General features: G+C 44.1%; 1 protein-coding gene across 2 annotated transcripts in view; it reads left to right on the top strand.

Moving 5' to 3' along the window:
• The window catches only part of LOC138513422 (NAD-dependent protein deacetylase sirtuin-3-like), a 497,025-nt gene that overhangs the window by 315,682 nt on the left and 160,384 nt on the right, over window positions 1-20,959 (top strand). For both annotated transcript variants that reach the window (XM_069628264.1, XM_069628265.1), the window contains exons 2-3: window positions 3,120-3,381; window positions 19,707-19,898. In XM_069628264.1, coding sequence (XP_069484365.1) covers window positions 3,120-3,381; window positions 19,707-19,898 — 454 coding nt within the window. The remainder of the gene's footprint in view (window positions 1-3,119; window positions 3,382-19,706; window positions 19,899-20,959) is intronic.

The raw sequence follows: 20,959 nt of genomic DNA, 5'->3' as shown, positions 1-20,959 counted from the left end.
CAAAACCAGTCCCTCTTACCTATGAGATACCGCAGGGGGCTTGTGTTTCACCATGTCTCCACAATATATTTATGGTACTGCTTTTCAACATGCTAGAACAGGAGGGCTTACTGTTTGCCAATTATGCAGATGACACACAATGTGTCATCTCCATATCAGGCTCACACAGTACAGACGAGAACAATATCAATAATGCCCATCTCACTGTCCTCACCTGGATGGTTTGGAATGGCTTGTCTTTGAATAGTGAAAAAACAGAGTTTATGATTGAGGGAACGGCCACTAGACTTGCCAAACTAGACCCGATGTTTAAATCCTTCAACATTGACAACTGTAAGATCGAAGTTGAGAAAAAATATTCTGGGTGAAAACCTCAATATGACAGCTCAGGTGAGCAGCCTAGTCTCTACATCCTCTTATTATATAAAGCTACTCGGACATCTACGTCCTCTCATATCTGAAAAAAGTGCGGAAACAATCGCCAGAGCTATTACTGGCTCCAAAATTGATTATTGTTGTAGCCTTCTTACCGGCATTACACAAATAGACATTAACCGCCTTCAGGTTATTCAGAATGGCGCAGTCAGGGCAGTGAAGGGTCTGAGATGGAAGGACCATGTGCCAGAGGTGAGACCGAGACTGCATTGGCTCCCAGTCAAAGCCAGAGTGCATTTTAGAATGCTACTCATTACACATAAATGTGTTACGGGTCACATGCCAGCCGATTTATCTGAGGCGATTGTGAAAAAGCAGAAGTCAAGATCCTTAAGTTCCAAGAACATCAACCTCCTAAATGCAGCACGATGCAAAACAAATAAAGCCCTCAAGGGAGCCTTCCACTTAACAGCTCCTGCAGCTTGGAAGGCCCTCCCACCAGATCTCAGGGACATTGAGTCCACAGATTTGTTTAAAAAGAAACTTAAAACTTTCTTGTTCTGTCAGTCTCTTGAATTTTCAGGACTCTCCCGTCATTTAGTTTAAACTTATCTGATAAACTCTGTATGTGTGTTAATCTTGTTCTATTTCATGTTGGTGCCCTTAAGCCTTTGGGTACCTGGCGCGATAGAAATGCAAAGTAAAGTAAAGATCGGTTGTAAGATCGAGAGTGCCAAAAGCAGCACCGTAGGGCCCTGGTGGTTTGAATGTGTCAAATGGGCTTGAAATGCACCTCGAAGCAGGTATGTAAAAAATCGGGTTGCTGCGAGTCCCCATCTAGGGGCTCTGGGACAAGATCAGTCCTTGTTCTCGTTTTCAGAAACACGGCGGAATACTGGCAAACACCTGAAGGGATCCTTCACCTCCATTGAGGCCCTGGGTACCGATGTAGTTATCTGAGAGGCAGGTCTTGCTCGAGCAGCGGGTCACCTCCAAAGTGCCCTGGAATGGTTGGGGAGAAGAGCTAGCATCTGCCTTGGAACACCTACATTCACACGTGTGTGTGTGTCACTGTACATACTAATGGAAATGCTCTTATTGTTTAATGTAAAATGAAAAAACAATTTACCCTAGCTTATTATAATGATAATGCTTATGTAATATGTAGGCCCAAAATGGTGCATTAGAGTACAAAATCGGGTTTGCTATTTTTTGTAATCTACTACAGAAGGATGAGTAGTTGCCATAATTGAACGTTTTTGACACAGAGCCTGCGCGTAGTTTACAGCTCACCTGAAACAGTCTGCAGTAGACTGGTAGTTTGGGGTATTAATCATACTACCATTTTTTTTCCTTAGTACTTGGTGAAAAACATTGCTACATTTTTAAAATGTGGACAGACGCATAAGGCAAATGCATAGTGGTGCAAAACCTTCCTGGTGGTCTTAATCCTAATGACGCTGTGGCTCTGGCGTACACCCCTACTTGATAAGTAGTAATCCTTGCTCACGGGGGCGGTTTCACCCTTAACATCGCCGCCCAAAACAAGGCAATGGATTGGTTCTACGGTTATGAATTGGGGCCATTGCATAAAAGAAATAGCTTGTGTGTAGCCATTAACTTGCAAGCCATATTTTGTACTTGATCAAAAAAATGTGGAGCAGATGCACCATGTAACAGGATTGTGCATTTCCCATTTGGGTCAGAATGACTAGTTCATTTCTCTATTCATTGTACATTCAGTTTGTTGACCAAACTGAAGCTTACTTTTGTATGTTTGGGTTACTTTTCAGAATATGCAGGGCAATGTTTGAGTGCATTATTAATGCCCCAATACACGATGGAAGTCTTTGCCTTTCTGAAAGGTTTGAGGCATTTACTTTGAAGAATTATTAGAACAAAATTGATGGGTCTCATCAGATAAAATAAGTATCGTTTTGTGTTCCCCTGAACTGCAAAGCAATGTGGTCTTATTTCGGCAGTCTCTTGGCGCTGGTTTCTATAAGAGTGTGTGGGGGGGGCAGGAGGGCGGGGGCAGTTGGTAGGAGAAGCAAGTAAGTGTTGAGTGCAGATAAGAAGAACCTTTTTCGATGTGAAAGTACGTTTGTAGCGAGTTCTGGTGAAGGCCCGTGGGGTGTGTTATCAAGAAGGAAGCCCCAGATTTTGAACACTGCGTGCTTACCTGTGAACTAGGCCTTGAGAGCGAGGTTGGATAATGGTGGGTTGGCGGGAAAGGTGTTTTGCGTTTGCATGGCGCCTAATGTGACCAGTTGAGGAGAGTACTGGCAGGCATTATGCTATTGTGTCTGTGTGCGTCTGTGTTCGAAGAAAGAAGGATGAGTCTGTTAGTGAGGGGTAGGAAAGTGGAAGAAAAGGCCCCAAGCTAAGGTAGCTTGCCAGACCATAGGGGCTTCTTTATCTTTCTGTCCAGTTTCTACAATGTTGGGTTACCTTTTCTTAAGTGTAATTTTTAAATCTGGTTGATTTGTTATATATGATGTTTTGTGTTAATTTAGCCACATTATCATTTCTGCACATGGGTGGAGTAAAACATATGTGACAGGTTGTCTAGGACGCTACTCAGGTTAGCACATTCTGCATTTAAGAACTGTCAGTTGTTTGTGCTGTAGCTCAGCGAAAAAGGTTTCTAGTCTAGTGAGGTCTCCTTTTCACACGTTACTCCCATTTGTCATAATTTCAAATGCCATTGTCTTTGGCTGCATATAATGCTACTATATTTTTAGGTTGGACTGAGAGGGCAAATCTTTCGAAGCAGCAGACCTCTTCTCAAGCTTCTGCGGTCATTCCGGCATCTGCTGTTACGATGATCGATGCTGGCCAGAAGAAAACAGCCAAGTCCACGATCTCGAGAGTCAGGACGGCGACAACGAATGGCCACAAAGATTCTGAAAAACGTGCAACCGAATTGAGTGAGGAATCCACGCTCGATCTAACAAACACCATCAGCCGCCTCACAGTCGGTGATCAGCACAGCAGGGTTATCCGGTGTGTATGCCATACAATAATACATTCAGAAATAATGAGCCCGTTTGGTTAATGGAAAGTCTTAACATTGAATGTTTCATTGTATTGGAAGTCCTTGCGAGATTCTGTATTTTTGGGAAGAAGATATTGTTTTTAAGAATTTGAAACCACAGCACAATCTGAGATGCAGTCATTTTGCCTTTCTTGCATAGTGTCAACTAGTTGGTGTTTTTTTTTGTTGAGGCATTGTTCATTGTTGACTGCTGTTCCATGGTTCTTGAGTAGTTATAAATTGGTTAATATTAATACCTAATGTCATAGCGTTTAGAAGCGGGAGAAACAAACTGTTCGAACTTCTACACTTTTACCCCCATGAAATTGCCTACATTTTCTTTTCTTGCTCTCACAATAGTTGCTGGGTTGCAGTTCGTGATGTGGCAAATAGCATACACCTTTTCCTTTCAATGAGCCAGGTCGGAAACATGGTGATTTCCTGGAGGTACCACATACCCAACACCACTTGTTGATGTAGGTCTAGTTGTTGCTAAACTGATGTGTTGATATCCCTGCCTCCTTTGTCAACACCCTCGCAGCATTCTTATCTGCAAATCTATATGCAATCGAAAACTATCTGGTATCCAATGTTATATCCACAGGCTCCGCATTTTGTCCTGACCCATAGTTTGCGGGGAAGTAGCATCCAGGTTAGAGCACTTAAATGTCCTAGTTGCTTATTTTATCTTTCAATACCTTTATGATGAGCCCTATTCTATACTCAACATTTATTAAATGTTCCCTGTTTAATGTCTTGCATTCTAATATTTATTGAAAAATGACATGGAGGAAGCTGCACTGTTTAATTTTCCTCTTCTATGAACCAGGTGACTTCAGGTCCCTAATAAATGAAGGAGATTATAGTGACATCCACTTCATCTCCGCATAGAATATTGCTGCAGGACAGCTAGAAGTTCAGATTGTGTTTACCTGTTTGCATGATTGGCCAGTCATTTTATTATGTAGTCCCTCGAAAGTACCTTATTGCTAGTTTTTTCTGCATTTACAGCATTTTGCTGCCTACATATAGAGACACTGCTTCCATGCCCCCTTGTTGAAACAGCAACAAAAAAACATTGAAGTGGGGATGGGGGTTCTCTTGTCTTGCCAACATGCTTACAACAGAAAGCTGCAACAGGCCTCAGCCACTCATCCTGTAGCCCTATCAGAAAAACTGTGAAGGCACCACAGACTGGAACTGAGTGAGCATCCTGAAGAGAAGAGGAAGTATATGTACTATGAATGTAAAAATAAGACAAACTGACAAGCAAAGGGACAAAGCAAAACAATATTTATTAGCCTGTTGCAACCTATATAAACAAATAGCATCCTATCAACCCACAGCCCAAACTAATAATCCAACCCGCCACCAGTCTGCCTTTCCTTCTATCCCCTCACATTCTTGTCCCCTTGCATTGTTTGTACATCCATTTTAGTATCCCCGCCCCGCTTTCATAACAATGGAGCACTTTCTATACAATCATAGTCAGTCTTCGGTTTCTGTCTATCCTCCTCGGGCCGACTGGTTCTTTACTTCCGGGTCAGTTGCTCTAATCTGACGATATCTGGTGTTGTCCTTAGGTGAGGGGAGTGGGGTTGATGCCCTCTGACACACATCTGATGGAGAATATTACCCCATTGTCCAAGCAGGTTTAGACCAGTACGATCCAAGATGGAGGTACAGGTGACCTTCACCTAGTGCACTCGAGAGCTTCCAAAAGCGCTGCCTCAACCTGTCATTTAGCACATGTCAGTTTTAGCAGAAGCTCTCGTGCAAACATTACCAAAAGCCAATAGTCCGGGATATCCCTATACCTAATTATAATACTGTACCTATAGAATACTGTTCCCGGACTTCTCCCATATCATGATTTATTTACTCAATATGATCAAAGCCATCCAATAGCCTTTATGGACCCATTGTACCATACAAATCGCCCCCCCACCCCCGAGGCCATCAGCGTCCACAGTACCAAGGCATCAAATCAAAGTCAAACCCTTTTCAAGACTGTCAAATACTGAATCAACCCTCTACCAGTGGAATTCCATCTAAAATGTAACATCAGGACACACATCCACTTTTTCCTCACCTTGAACATTGCACAATCCCTCCATTCACTCCAAAGAACTAAGTTCAGAAGTGTCACTGTAGAAGATGTAAATGGCATAGCCACTGCCCTCAAAACTACCACCTTTTGAAGACTTTATGCCTGCCCACAGTAAAGGCTATCACAGGTGAAGCACTCAGATGGCTAATACCGGTCATCAACATTTCCCTCTTGCAACATATTTTCACCAATGGCCAAAGACTGGGTAGTTTTTCCCACTGCTGTAAAAGTCTACACTCCACCCAAAAGAATTATCCAACTACCATCTTATCACACACCTACATTCATCAGAAAAGTCCCTAAGAAAACCATTGTAAATCGGTTACATGATACGATCACAGAAGAGCTCCTTCAAGAATACCAGCCTGAGTTCCATCCCAGATGTTATGCAGAGACTGCCACTCCCTAATCTCATCTTACCCTTGAGAAAGGAGACAAAGGCCTCTTAGTTCTGCTCTACCGATCTGCACCTTTCAACATTTCCATAGCACCTACATGGGTTTGATGAAATGGTCTTCTGTTGGTTTTTGTTATTACTAGCAGACCAGATGCCATCTTGCCAAAATTGGAACCCCCAGATGCTATCCTCTAACCTCCCAATTCCCACATGGGTTCATCCTCTCCCCAATAATCTTTGGTCCTGGTATGGAGCTATTGGGTGGGAAGAGGTGCCAAGCCTTGTTCTAAAAGCTAGGGTGAACATGTGGGTGGGCACTGCCAGCCCCTGCTTGATGATCAGCGTCGGGAGGATCATTTATGCTCATCACTTTCCCAAAGGAATGGAAAGGTCTTGTCACAAAGGGCTAATAACTAGCATTGCTCCATTAGTTAATCAGACTAAAGCAGCAGGGAGACATGAGAACCACTACAGCTGGAACACAGGTCCTGCGGGTAAGAGGTACTATACTACATTCTTACCCAGTAGACATTTGTGAGCCCTGCACCCATATAAATGTTAGGTGCCTGGACTCTCAAACACAGAAGCCCCATGAAGCCCAGAGCTCAGCAGTCTTCCACATGCATGAAGGAGTACTGCAGGCAAGGTGGTAGCTGTCCTAAATATCGACTTGTTTTGCAGAGCCATGCATGAAGAGGGAGGAGCCTAGAGAAGGGGCATAGTCCCACACACAAATTTTAATATTCCAGTTACCTCTGGGGACAATATCATACAATACACTTTTTAGTGATAGAAGGGGGAATTTCCCAAGGGGACGAACGAGGTCCCTATAAAAGGCAAAGTTTGCCACACAAGTGTGGAATTCTTGAGCGAGTGTATGCAAAGGAATGGAACATGCTGTAGATGAGGAAGGAAGGAAGACGTTGGTGTTGGCTAGACGAGAGCAAGTGACAGAGTTGGGAGGTTGAGGTGACTTGGAAGAGAGCAGAGGAGTTGGCTTGGAAAGAGAGAAGAGAGTGAAAATAGAGTAAGGCAGTGGTGGAAGTAAAATGAGTAGGGGCAGTGAAAGACTAAGTGGACGTGGAGAAAAATACACCAGATTAAGGAAATGGAAGCGACAGACTAGGAGGAGGTGGTAAAAGAACCGAGAAACCCCATAGAGCGGGAGGAGTAAGAGAGTGGAGAAAGATTAAAAGGAGGAAGCATTAAGAGAAGATGTGTGATAGTCGGTGAAAAGAAAGGTTGAGGAGGAGAGAACTTGGCAGGTAGGTGGTGGGTGGAAGGTGCCCATATGCATCTTAGTTCTGATAAACCATTAGAGATGAGATGTACAAAGCATGTGGCAAAGCTATTGAGGAGGTGATCTGAGTGCAGAGTAAGGAAAGCAGTGGAGTAAGGACAAGGGGAGCACAAAAGGCTCCTTAGAAACAATATTGTTTCAGAGGTACAAGGACAGCTAAAATGGGGAAATTGGGTGGTAGTTGAAACCCCTCCCGCTCACATAAGCCAGAGATATGTCCTCTCCAGAAAGACCCTTGCTTACCTGCCAAGGACCCGGCAAAGACCTTGGGGACTATGCAGAGTGGGCCTTCCTCTCCTCTCAGTGGTCATGCAGATTTGGACATTGGTGGTGCATGATCCCATGACCAAGACCTTTTCGAGGCAGTACAAAAGAAGACGGAACTTGTGGAAAAGTGCCTCGGCCCTAAAACTACCCCAGAATGTGAGTGATTACAATACCCCTGGATTACTTTGAAGGGGGACCAGCCATTTAGGGATTTTTCCTTTAGTGTACCTGATTGATTAATAGAAAGAACTTTTCTGTTTTGTTTTCTTGAAATAAGAGGACACTTTGAAGTGAGGATTGAATCAGAGCTGCAACAATGCAGACAGTTTTCTGCATTGGCATTCTTTATCTAAGTTTATACTTTGACCCTTTGTGTTAATCTGGGAGAAATATTCGTACCGTAGTAAGATATGGCTGGCTGATTGTTTTTTTTCTCCATTTCTTGATATATGGTTTCAAAAGTGGGATCAGTCAGCCTAGACATTAGGGCTACCATGCTAGGAACTACCGGCAATCTAGCAATAACCTGGGGTCCAGCCAGGGAAGAAAATGGTTGGCTCTTCCAGGCAAGAGGTAAATCATGGGTTCTGGGGATACTTCACGTTTCTGGGATCCCAGAGTGCAGCAGTCTGCAAGGACAGGGGCTCTACAGAAAACCGTTTGCACAGATGACCGACCGCACAAGAAGAAACAAGAAAGCAATAGTGGGAATGACAATCAAAGGGCCCAGGAAGACCTGCCAAAAACTGCTCAAACTGGTAGGCCCCTTGACTCTGGGTGGGGGTCCACAGCCAGGAGAAGAGAAACTCTCTGAAGAACACATGCAAAAGAGGCCAGCACTATTGCCATGCAGCGCAGAAAAATACAGCACAAACTACCCATTTCCTTGGGCTTCAAGGCGTGTTTAGTACCACTGTGGGCCTTTCTACAAGCATGAAAAAAGCGAACCCCCAAGGATACTCCCAGTTTGTGCCCAAGCATATGAGACCAATACCAAGTGACCAAGCCTGGGAACGGGCTAGTGAGAATTCCGAAGTTTGGGATGTCCACAAGAACCAGCCAACAATGGAGATGCTGTTGAGTGCCAACCTAGTCCCTTGAAGAACCTCCCTGGCTGACCTGAAGGTAGAGGAAATTACCTTTTGTGGTCGCCCTCCTTGGTAAATATCCTAAACAAACCAGTAACAAGACAGCTGAAATTCCTTAAGCTGTTACCCAGCCCACTTGAGCTGGGTAAACAGCTAGTCATAGTGCTACTAGAGAAGTTCATGTCTGGTGACTGTCTGGAGGTGTTCTTCTGTTCCACAAGTTTTAGTGGCCAGCGATAGCAGCTAAATGGGACAAGTGCAGCTGGGTCCAATGCATTTTACCACTTCTGACCACCAAGGCGGACTCCAGGTACTGAATCCTGACAGAAAAATGCCCCACCGCATTGGTATATCGGAGAGACTGAGGTCTGACCAGGAATTTCACTATTGGCAAGCTGGAAGAGCATCTGGCTGTTGACCCAAGAAACTCCTCTTAAAATGAGTTTCCGTATTTAATATGTCCTCGGAAAATGAATCTTGGAAGAGGTGAAGTATGACTTCTCCAGAGAACAATATATGGCCTCCTCTCTGCCACTTTACAAAGACTGGTGCAACAATTACATGGCTGTCAGGCAACAGAGAGCTCAACGGTCGAAGCCATAGTCCATAGACTTACCACTTGTGCATCCCATCCAACTGGATCCAAGTAGCTGAAGTCTGTTCCCCAGGGCAGCTCCTTTATCGTCTACAAAACCTAACCTCCACCCAAGTCTACTTGGCACATTTCTTTAGACCAGAAACTAGAAGCCACCTGTATCTGATGGTTGTCGAAGTCCTACACTTGTTGGAGTGTGAGGCACCTTGTATGGAACTGTCAGACTTCCCCCTCCCCAGAGTCCATGGGTACCGGTTACTGTGTCCCCACACAAAGACCTACTCTGGTTGACTCATGGATCCTGTAAAGACCGAGAGGATTTGGGGGAGTGAGGCCTAATGGCCGAATGTAGTAATATTGGCAAATATACCCATAGAGGGCCATCATTGGGATAGGTTTTTCCCAATTTCATCAATGGTTCCAAGAAAGTAGTCAACCTAAAGAGTTGCATGAGAGAGGATTGTCTCGTAAGGAACCATGGAGAGAACGGACCTCTGTGTTGGGAATACTAGTATGACCTGGAAATGGTAGTGAAGAAGTGACCTTGATGCCTTAACAGTCCACCTTCAAAAAACCCAACTTAAATCCTTCCCAGAAGGAGCCTGAGGAAAAGGGAGGATATGCGATACAGTGCCTTGCTTTGCTCTAACAGTTAGGAATTGGGGTGACCACAGGGCTGGGTACTACACCCGGCTACGTGATGCAGGGCCCACGGATAAACTGGGGGAGGATCCACTGGTCCTTTCTTTTTCAAAGATTGTGGTATGGGCTTGTCACATGGGGCAAACAACCACCATTGACTGAAGCAGTAGGGAGACATGAGAACCACTGTCGTGAGAAGACTGGTTCCATGTGATCTTAACAAAAACTGAAATAAACCTTTTTCTCAAACCTAAAATACAGAAAAAATAGTTTTTTGTTTTGTTTGGGGGCCTCCCCAAACCCCACGTTTCCCTAGGTTTATAACCACACCCCAACCCAATTCCCACCCATTTTAACCCCTTACCCCAACCCATATATATTTTCAATAAAAAATTCAGTGTTTTTCAGTATTGTAGGTTTGTTAGTTATTCGTTACTTGAAATTCGGTAACATCCCTGGATACCGGGAAGACATATCAGTGAGGAAGAGGTACCAGAAATGCGCACTTACCCCATTAACATTTGAGATCCCTGCACCCAGACAAATGCATTTGCAGTTGTCTGAACTTGTGAACACAGAAAGACCTCCACTCAACAGTGTTTACTATGTGAATATTCAAGTACTTCAGGCAAGATTGCGGCCACCACAAATATCTGGTTACTTCTTGGAAGGGGCAGGATCTTGGAGAATGGGTAAGTAAAGGCCCCAAAAGTTCTAACCGATAATCCATTATGTCAACCTATCATACAAACTATCATGCAACACACATCTATGCGAGAAGTGGGTAGGTCTCTGTGGGAGGGACTAGGCCCTTATAAAAAAGGTTTGGTTTAGCAGACGAGAGTAGGAGTCTGGAGGGAGCCAAGGGAGAGAGAAGCATGCTGTGATGAGAATGTAAGAAAGGTCAATTGGGAGGTGGCTGGAGAAGAAGTGGTGGTGACTCAGAGTAAGGAGGTGGTGGTTTGGATAAGAATACAGGTTGGCTTTGGAAGGAAGAATAGCAGAGAACAGGAAAAGGAGTAGGTGGGATTTGAGGGGAGAGATGGAGAAATTCCATGTGGAAGCAGAGGCGGAGAGAGATGGATCAATTGCAGGAGGTGGCAGCGAAAGAACATGAGGTGGTGGTGGGAGAACGGGAGAAGGTGGTAAGAAAACCAATACTCAGAGAAGGAGTGAGAAAGATCCACTAGAGGAAGCACCAATGGAAGAGGTGATAAGTCAGTGGGAGGAATAGGTGACAAGGAGGAGCCTGGACAGGCAGAGTCTGAGGGAGAAGCTGCTTCAGATACTCTACATTTGGTGGACCAGTTATGAGTGAGGCATGAGCATGTGGTGAAGCAACAAGGAGGTGATACAAGATCGGAGTATGCCAAAACAGAGTAGTGGGCAAGAGGAGAGGCATGGGTTCCAAAGGAACAAGATTATTAGAAGTGTGGGGGACGAAAGTCAGAAGGTAAAATTGAGTAGTAGTCTGAGAGCTCTAAAGCCAGAGCTAGATGCCCCTCACCCAAAACCCAATGCCAAGCTGCTCAAGGCCCTTCAGATTCTTTGGGGACCATGCTGGGTGTCCCTTACCATCCTCTTAATGTTCACCCAGATGTGGGCATTAGCTGTGTGCAACCCCTTTACAAAGAAACCTAGAGAGCCAGTAAAGAGAGAGATGATCGGATTTGTGGCTATGAAGTGTCATGTGGCTTAAACCACTTCAGACTGAGTGACTATAATTCCCATTGGATTGGCTAGAGTGGGTGGGAGAGATGAAGTTTGCTAGTGACGATATTCAGGAACTTTCTTTGGTGTACCTTTGAACAGTAGTAAGAAATACTAATTTGTCTTGCTTTCCTGAAATGAAAGGCAACACATTTAGAGAGAACTGAGTCGGAGATCAGCTATCTTGACCATTCTTTGCATTTCTTTACGCTGTTGTATTATGTTGACTCTTTCATGTTAACCATAAATCAATATATAAAACCCTAACTCGGTTTGTCCGGGTGGTAAATGTGCAATGTCCGCTTCATGTCCTGGGGTAACTCCTTAAAACCACTATACCCCTGTGACTGTGCTTTGCCTAAAGGTCACCTTTGTCTATGACCTAGGCTTTGATGCCCAATAATGCTAAACCTACCAAATTACAAGTTCATCCAGCTGAGTATTTCATCTTGCTACACCCAAATTCAAAGATAGCTGACCAAAATGAAGTTTGACCGATTCACCCCTCATTTTGCTGACTGTGCAAATTCTCTTGGATTCACCATTGATGGTGCACTCTTCTTCAAGGCTTCCATCTCCAAGATGAGTTAAACTATCTGCTCACAGCTCACCTTTCTGTGCAAGGACAAGCTTTTAATTGCAGCCTCTGACTTCAAGATCATGGTCCCCGAATGTATCCTCTACTAAATGGTCTGTGGCAAGATATTATTTGCAGGTATCCCTACCGTGATCCTGGCACCACTTAAAGCCATTCAACAGGCAGCAACTTGTCTTATTAAAGGTGCAAAAACGAGAAATGTAACCACATTGCACCCATCCTCTGAGCTGCATTTGCTCTCCCTACAAACCAGGATACATTTCAACACTAACAAGGCAGTGACAACTAAAGCCCCCACATAACGGACTGAAAAACCCACAAACTTTGAAAGTCGGCACAACACTAGAAGCATTTATGTGCCCCGGCAGGAGAACAATTTGCTATGCTTATCTGGCGATGACATGAAAACCGTGAAGATCTCTCAGGACCATGGACTTAAATGCGCTTCAAACCAGGGGGAAAAAGCCCACTGACTGAAATATACAATACATTGTTCCTCTTTTCCTCTGGTGGAAGTTTTACTAGACACACCTCCTAACTGTGACTTCAATAAGGAATACAGGAGCTGTAGAAGGGGAACAACAAGGATGCCATGAATACAAGGTAAAAGCTGTTAACCTACATAAGGACAGTATGGCAGGTTTGGATAAGCCTTACCTATTACTGTAATCCCAGCAGTGTGCCTAAGCTGCTGATAGGGAGCCTTTGGTATTAGGCCCTGGTGAGTTAGCCAAACAGCAAGGTGTCCCAGAGAAAATTATGAATGAAAACATTATGGGAAAACCCCCTGGCAGCAATGAACGGAATCAGTAGTATTTAACAGAGAATTGATGCATTAACCTAATCCAAGAAATCGAAATACCTAATAAATACTTGATTGACCTGGTTGGAAGCAACGAGGCTCAAAGGTTCTAATGGGTAGTGCACCGTTCTGTGAGCGCCGAAGCTCGTCTTCCGACTGTTCTTATTTCCTGGTACGCGTAATGTCATGTGTGACTATGCTGCATGCTGATGTGATGCATTTGGGTGGCTGAACGGGACGCATCGAGATGTGCAACTGGTTGCTGTTAGCAACCTGACGCGCTACGCGTGCCACGGGAGGCTTTGCAGTGACCGCACATCTACACTGCAAATACAAACGTCTGGTGGGGAACAATTTATGGGCGTTAGTATAGTAACACGGAAACACCATACAAGGGATCCCAACGCAATTTGAGCCTTTTCCTGGTACACACTTTTACGGTTCAGTGACATTCCAACTCTCATCTCACTGCCTTTCCGAAAATACTCTACTCTTGTAATAAAATCTCATCTGTGGTTAAATCTCTGAATCCTGGCTTAACACCCCTACTCCACCTATCTCTAGCATCCCTTCCTCCTTGGATATTGTTATCCTGCTCTGTTGGACAGCACTCCTTTGCTTCCCATCTAGTTTTGTTTTTTGGACATCTTATATCAATACACAGCTATTCCCCTTGTACAGATTTCCACATCAAATTGGTGTACACAGAGCTTCTGCATTGTTATTGAGAGATGAGTTAGGTGGGGAATAATCTCTTCATTGTAATGTTTTTATTTTTATAGCCTCCATGGCATTCCATGGGTGTTTTATCAAGGACCTAGTACATCTGTCAAGTTGACAAAGTACGCATTAGAGGAATAAAGCACAGGAGTTGGACTGTGTACAATAACTGACACTGCTGGCATGTAGATTAGCAGCCTTGTTGCAAGCTAAAACATGCAAACATAAGCTGTTCAGCCCTGAATACCACCTGTTAAGGAATCTGCATCAAATTGAAACTTCAAGGACAACAGCACATAAATCCACTTATGGAGAATACAGGAGCAATTCTACTTTAAGAAAACCAGGAATCGTGAGAATACTGAGACACACCAAAGGGCCTCCTGGCAGAAGAATATTCAGAATTAACAGAGTTGCTCCCTAATGAAGCATCCACTGAATTAACTAAACCAGGAGGATTGAAGAGACTGATCGCACCCAAGTAAGAGACCAGTATGTGAGGTTCCATGTATTCAGACACAGTTGTTTGTGCACAAGCAGATAGAATTTTTCCGAGCCAAGATTGAGGTTTTCTATTTCATACCTTAATTGTCTATGAATGCCTGTAGTCATGATGATAAAGTACATACAGAAAAAGGAATTGGTGGAATGGTAACTCCATAGAAAATCTTCAAGCACTCCCTGTTAAGATATTGGGGGCGAGGGGGTTGCCGTATATCTGGAATGCTGGAGAGTGGGCAATTGGGAGTCTAATATAATGGGCATTACAACACATGCACTGCTCGGAAGTTCAAAATGGTTTCTGAGTGACTGGATTATAAGAGCCTTACTTCTTGCACTGAAGGTCAAGTAGTTCCACAATTCCCACTCCCTGCGATTTGCCCTAAAACATTTAAATTCAATTTCATCAGAACATTTCTGTATGCTAGAGCAGGGTCTTCGTGGCCCCACCGCGAGGTTTTGGGTCCTGCCAGTAGACATGCCCCAGTTAGACACCAGTACCCCCAACTAGGTGACTCAACAGGTCTTGGTCTGCAGTTACAGCAGGTCCCAGTGTTAATCGGAATTAGTTGCAGTCTCAACTACCACCGCCCTACTTCACTACGGGATGCAGATGTAACTGAAGCCAAAAAGCAGAAGCACCTCCTGTCCTTTTTGTTTGTTTGTTTTTATTCCAGCTTTGTGTGTCAGACAACAAAACGTACATTTTATTTATTTAGCCATTTATAAAGCGCACCAAGCCCTTGGCGCTGGTTAAAGTGGAGAGGGGATGGGGTAAACCTGGGAGAAAACAATGGAGGACTGTCAGTTCAAGAGTTGAGTTTTTAGCTCTTTCCCTGAAGCCGTTGTAGGACAGTCCATCAAGCAACTGGGCATGGAGCACCCGCCAAAGGAAGGTGGACCGGACTGGGAAGCTGTCCACCCCCCCACCCCACCCAATCATTTGCGATTACATTTCGGGGTAACAAGTCAGTGTTTGTAGGTTGATCTTAAATGTCTTGCCGGGGATTTTTTTTTTTTTTTTTCATTTACGAGGTCGAATGGTGCATTGTTGGCTAGACAACACTGAGTAATGGAGAGAATCTTGAAATTGACTGGGAGCTAGTGGGTGGATTGTCTCGCCTCAGATGTTTGCTCTTGCCAATGTCTAGGGCCGCTCGCAGTGCATTGCTCTGTATCGTTTGAAGCTTGCTCAAGTATTTGCTGGATGTGCCGCTGAGCAGTGGGTTTTGAACAGACCAAAGCACATGCTACATCGAGCCAGTATTTGCAGCCCGGAAAGATCTGCTGGTGGCAAGGAGTTTCTTGGTGTTTCCCAAAGTGGAGGCCATATGATTGACCTGGCAAGTCATGTTTAGTGAGGAATCCAGATACACACCAAGGGTTTTCACCGGGGTGGCCACAGGGATGGTATCGCCATCAATGGTAAAGGCTTTGTAGGCCTGGTGAAGTTTGGCTAGGTGAGCGGGGGGCGGGGGCGATGAGGAGGAACTGTCTTTTCATCATTGAGGCAGAGGCTGTGTGTGGCCATCCAAGATTGTATAGTTTCGCAAATAGTATTCACTCGAAGGGAGTCTTGTATGTGGTTGCTGGAAAGGGGATGAGGATTTGCACGTCATCGGCATATTTGGTGTATGAGATGCCTAACGAGTCCAGGTGGTCAAAAAGTGATTTAGTATATATAGTATAGGGTGGGGGAGATGCATGAGCTTTGTGGTACTCCACAGGGGTAGGAGTGGGGCACGCAGAGTCTTTGCTGGTGAAAACCCCAGAGGTTCTGTCAGCTATGAAGGATGCAATCCACTTAGCAGCTTTTGAGGAGAAATGAGCTAAGCATGTGAGGTGTCGGCATAGCGTTTGGTGGTCGACCAGGTCGAATGCTGCAGATGGGTCCAGGAGTAAAAGAAGGGAAAGATTGCCTTGGTCGTTTGCCTCATCAAGCTGATTCCTGAGATCCAGGAGGGCTGTTTCAGTTCCATGCTTTGGGTGGAATCCTAATTTTTTAATTTTTTTTATTTATTTGTAATGCGCCAGTAACTCGCAAGTATCGGGGGCGCAGAGACAGGGACACGAAAGCCAAACGTATAAGACAGGACAGTTCTACTAGATGAATCTCAAGATCAGAGGGTCATAGGTGCGGTGTCCAGTCATAATTTCGAAAACATAATTTCGAAAGTCAAAAAAGTCGAATCAAAAATGTCGAAAAAAAAAAGTCGAATTGTTTTTTTTTTTCGATATTTTTTTTTGGGCTCTAGTTTCTGTTAAAAAAATAGGTAAAAATTAAAAACGGGGGATTGGGGGGAACCCCCCCATTTCGAAAAAAAAACGTCAAAAAAAAATTCGACATTTTTTTTTTTCGACTTTTTTTTTCGACTTTTTGACTTTCGAATATTTTGTATTCGAAATTATGTCTATGAACCTAGGTGGCGTATCAGTCAAAAAGGTACGTTTTCACTAGCTTATGAAAGCGCAAGTAGTTGGGCTCTTTCCTTATGTTAGCTGGCAAATTATTCCAAATATCTGCTGTGATAACGGGAAAGGATTTACCCAGACCCGACTTGCGTCTGTGTGGCGCTATTGCGATCCTATTTTGATCTATAGATCATAGGGTGCGGCTTGGAGCGTATGACTGTATTTTGGATTTCAGGTAGCCAGGGGCTTTCCCGTGGATGCATCTATGAGCTATAGAAAGGGCCTTGAAGTGGGTTCTGCTTTCCACTTTAAGCCAGTGTAGCTCCTTCCTAAAGTTGCTGATGTGGTCAGATTTTGATTTGCATTTGATAATCCTAACTGCATTGTTTTGGATGATCTGGTATGCCTGTAGGCTTTTTTTGTTAGCTCCTACCATTAATGCTTTCCCATAATCTAATCGGGATAGCATGGTGGCTCTGGCCACTGTGACACATTTGTTCTGAGAGAGAGGGTCTAATGGCTCTGAGGAGTCGTAGATGGTAATTACATGTTTTTTTATGTACCGAGTCTGAGCTTCAGCTCCTAGGGATGCTTCCATCATCATACCTATGGTTTTCACCTTCTCAAGTACTTTGATGTTTGTGTCTTCAATCTTAAAATTTGCATAGTCTGGGGTTAGGGAGTTTCTATCTTGAGTGGATCCAAAGACCATCAGCTCGGTTTTGTTGCCATTCAGACACACCCAATTGGAGTCCATCCATTGCTCAATGATGTTGTATATTCTGAGAAGATTGTCGTTGTCAGTTTTATGGTCCCCACTAAGTTCCAACACCAGCTGCGTATCGTCCGCATAGTTGGTGAAAAACACATCTGCATGATCTAATACATAGCATAGAAATCTGATGTAGAGGTTGAAAAGTAGTGGTGACATGCTGGCTCCCCGTGGGACCCCGCAAAGAATCTCCCTTTCCATGGAGAACGTATCTCCCCAGTGTACTCGAGAGGTCCTGTTCTTTAGGAAAGATAAAATCCATGTCTTATCCGCTGGTGAGCAATTTGCCGTTTTACCTAATACTACTTCGAGCAAATTGTGGTCTAGTAGGTCGAATGCAGCGCTGAGATCCAACAGGATAAGAAATCCCATTTTTCCCATGTCCATGATGCTGAGCATCTTTGTAAGTCCAGCATAGCTGATTCTGTACTGTGTGCAGGTCTAAACACTGATTGTTGTGGGTGAAGTGAATCTGAGGCCTCGGTGTGTGCCTGTAATTGGGCCGTAGCTACCTTGTCCATGATTTTGAGCAAGAAGTTAGTTTGTGATTGGTTTTAGGTTGCCTGGATCTCTCGGACCCAGGCCTGTTTTTTTTATCAAGGGGGTTACAGTGACTTTTTTTATGTACTGAGGGACTAACTGGTCCCTGAAAGAGGTATGAACCATTTTTGCGAGTGTAGGGGCGAAAATATCTGGGTGTTGAAGAATTATTTTAGCTGGTAGGATGTATTCCACGCAGGATGTTGGTTTCATAGAGGCAAGTGTTTTTTTCATCTCTTCTGCGGTGATATATGAGAAGTTGAAAGTTTGTATGTTCTCAAGAGGCTCTTCTGCTGGAATTTTTATGGTTTTAGGTTTACTTAGTTGGGCTTTTGTGATTTTATTTCTAGCCTTTTCTGATTGCTGAATTCCCGGAATGCGTTGTGCTTCTAGGAATTCCTGGATTTATAGGTAGGTGATTCTATCAATGTTCAAGAAGAAGGGGACTGTAGTGATAGGTTGGTAGTTGGTGGGTATGGAAGGGGTATTTTTATTTATTTTTTTACATTTTTTTTTTAGTATCTGGGAGACCCATGATTCTTTGCAGACAAGTGGGACGAAGCAGGAGGCAGAAGAGGAGTTGATTATGGCGGTGATGAGAGGGGGAAAGTGGTTCTGCACAGTCTTTCACCATGGCAGCTTGGCAGGCGTCGCCTTTACAGCAAGAACGTTTAAGGCCTTTGATAATTTTGCCAAAAGTGAGACACATATAGGTTGAAACTTAAAGGGCTGGATGCGTCTGGAAGCTTCAGGAGGTGGGCTACGGGGTGGGGATGCCACAGCAGTGGAACGTTTGGCAGCAATCTCAAATAGTTACCTTAGTGCTCTAATCCATCAAGCTTTCATTATTATTACTCATCCAAATTGGTTTAGGGACACAAAAAGCTCTCTAGATAGCTATAGACTCTGAAAGACTGATCACTTAAAGAGCAGTCCTTCTACAACAACATTGTAGAGTTGCAAGTTAAAGTAGACGGCACATAAGGTTGGTAATGGGAGCCGAGTGGGCCGTACACCCATACACAACATATAATTGAAGAGGGTTTTGAAACTGGTTCATTCCACCATGGGTTGCCAAGAGACATCGGCCCTCATTACGACCCTGGCGGAAATCGTGGTGCAATATGCACCATGGAGCACGGCGGAAAGCTGCCGATACCGCCATGGGGGTTGGCGGATTTACCGCCCCATTCCGACCTTGGCGGGGCGGTAAATCCCCATTCCCCATTTTACCCTTCCCCATTCCCATTTTTGCCCCATAGGGTATAATGGGAGTGGGGAAGGCGTTAATTACGCCACCGTAAAATACGGTGGCGTAATTAACAACAAGGTCCCATAGCGCCATGGATTTCTCCGCCCGGAAAAACCAGGCGGAAACCGCTCCATGGCGCTACGGCAACTCGTAGTAGGGCGGACGGGTCCGCCGCGAATACCGCTGGCGTAAACCCACTCCGCCAGGGCCATAATGAGGGCCATCATAATCATTTCTAGATTGGCTCTTGTTATCTATCAGCATTCACTCAAAACTCCTTTGTGAAATATATTGTCATTATTAATAGTTGGCTATCTACAACCCTACATATATTGCTTGAGAAGGAAAGAGGACAACGCGCAGGTAAGGCAATGAGCCAGACATTTATTCTGCAATTCTAGAACTTCTGTGACAAAATGTCCCCACTATCTAAGATTTTGCCAGTGAACTATTTAATCATCAGTCATTGGAAAATTAATTGTTGCCCAGTATACACTCTAATTTTGGTTACTATATATTTGAATATGGTAAAGGATTAGGTCATTACTTTAAGACTAATTGAGCCATCTCCCTCTCATGTGCTTATAGGAAGAATCCATCTGTGAAAGGCAGTACAGCTTTAACTGTACAAAACTCTGCCAAAACAAAACGTCCAACTTCCCGAAGCACATTTAAAAGCCTCACTGATGTTGCAGATTTAATACTGCATGGTACTTGCAAGAAAGTTATAGTCATGGCAGGAGCAGGAATCAGCACGTCAAGTGGTATACCAGACTTCAGGTAAGGAAGCAATCTGCAATGAATAGTGTTTATTTACAGTTGAAAGTTAAACATGAGCTGTTATGCTTTTCCTTATATGGTAATGGCTGGTATGGTATGTTTAGTCAAATACATTTGAGAAACCTCTGAAACTATGAGCAAATCTACAGTTCAGTAAACTGACATGCAGCTTTATCCATTTCTTGATTTAGGTTTACTTGAGAACAAAGGATGTGATTGCGGTGGGCTTGACCATATCAGGCACACAACTGAAAACCACCAGACTAGGCACCAAACCCAGAAAGGACTGCCTATGTGTATATAACACAATACATCTTTATACACAATACCATGCAGGACAGTGTGCTAATAGCCAATACGCTGTGATGTTTCAATGACATTGTTTCGTCTGAGGACCCGAATGTCACAGGAAGCTATCCGTTTGCTTGAGCATGCAGCCTTTGCTTGAGCATGAACAGGCTGCCCACCATTTGGAGGGTTAGTCAGGTGCTCAAAACTAGATTATGGTAGCACCCTTTATAGTGCGCTTCTTTCACCAAAGATGTTCACACGATGTTAGTGGCTGGAAGCAAAGGTCTATGCCCAAAGCCTCTGTTTTTGTAGTGACGATTTGAATTCCAATGAGCAAGTCCATTGAAAAAGCAAGCCTAATTCACAAAGACGTGCAATGGAGCAAATCATCAGATGCCCATGAGTAAATCTGATTTGCACCCGCTACATCACACCAGATTCATAACGAATGTGGAGATGCTTAAAAAAGCATCACTTAGATGCATTTCGGCAAATCTTGTTTTTTATGTGAGCATCTCGGAGATGCTTCAGGTATGTCCATATGTGTTATAAGTTTAGACTTTGTATAAGGTAGCATGTGAAAATTTGAGATGTTGACGGGTTTGCTCCAGTGAAAATCTTTGTAACCACACTGGTTAACCCAGTGGTGTATGGCACCCAGGGTCAGACTAGGATTAAAGGAAATCTGCTTGGGCACCAATAGAATGGGTAGCGTATATTTGTGTAGCCAGAAGAAAGGAGAAAGTAATCCCATTAGATGAGACTGAGGT

This window comes from Ambystoma mexicanum, chromosome 12 (assembly GCF_040938575.1).
Source record: "Ambystoma mexicanum isolate Mex_15411 chromosome 12, UKY_AmexF1_1, whole genome shotgun sequence".
Lineage (NCBI taxonomy): Eukaryota > Metazoa > Chordata > Amphibia > Caudata > Ambystomatidae > Ambystoma > Ambystoma mexicanum.
The sequence above is the reverse complement of the archived record's forward strand: the minus strand, read 5'-3'. Positions and strand labels throughout refer to the sequence as shown.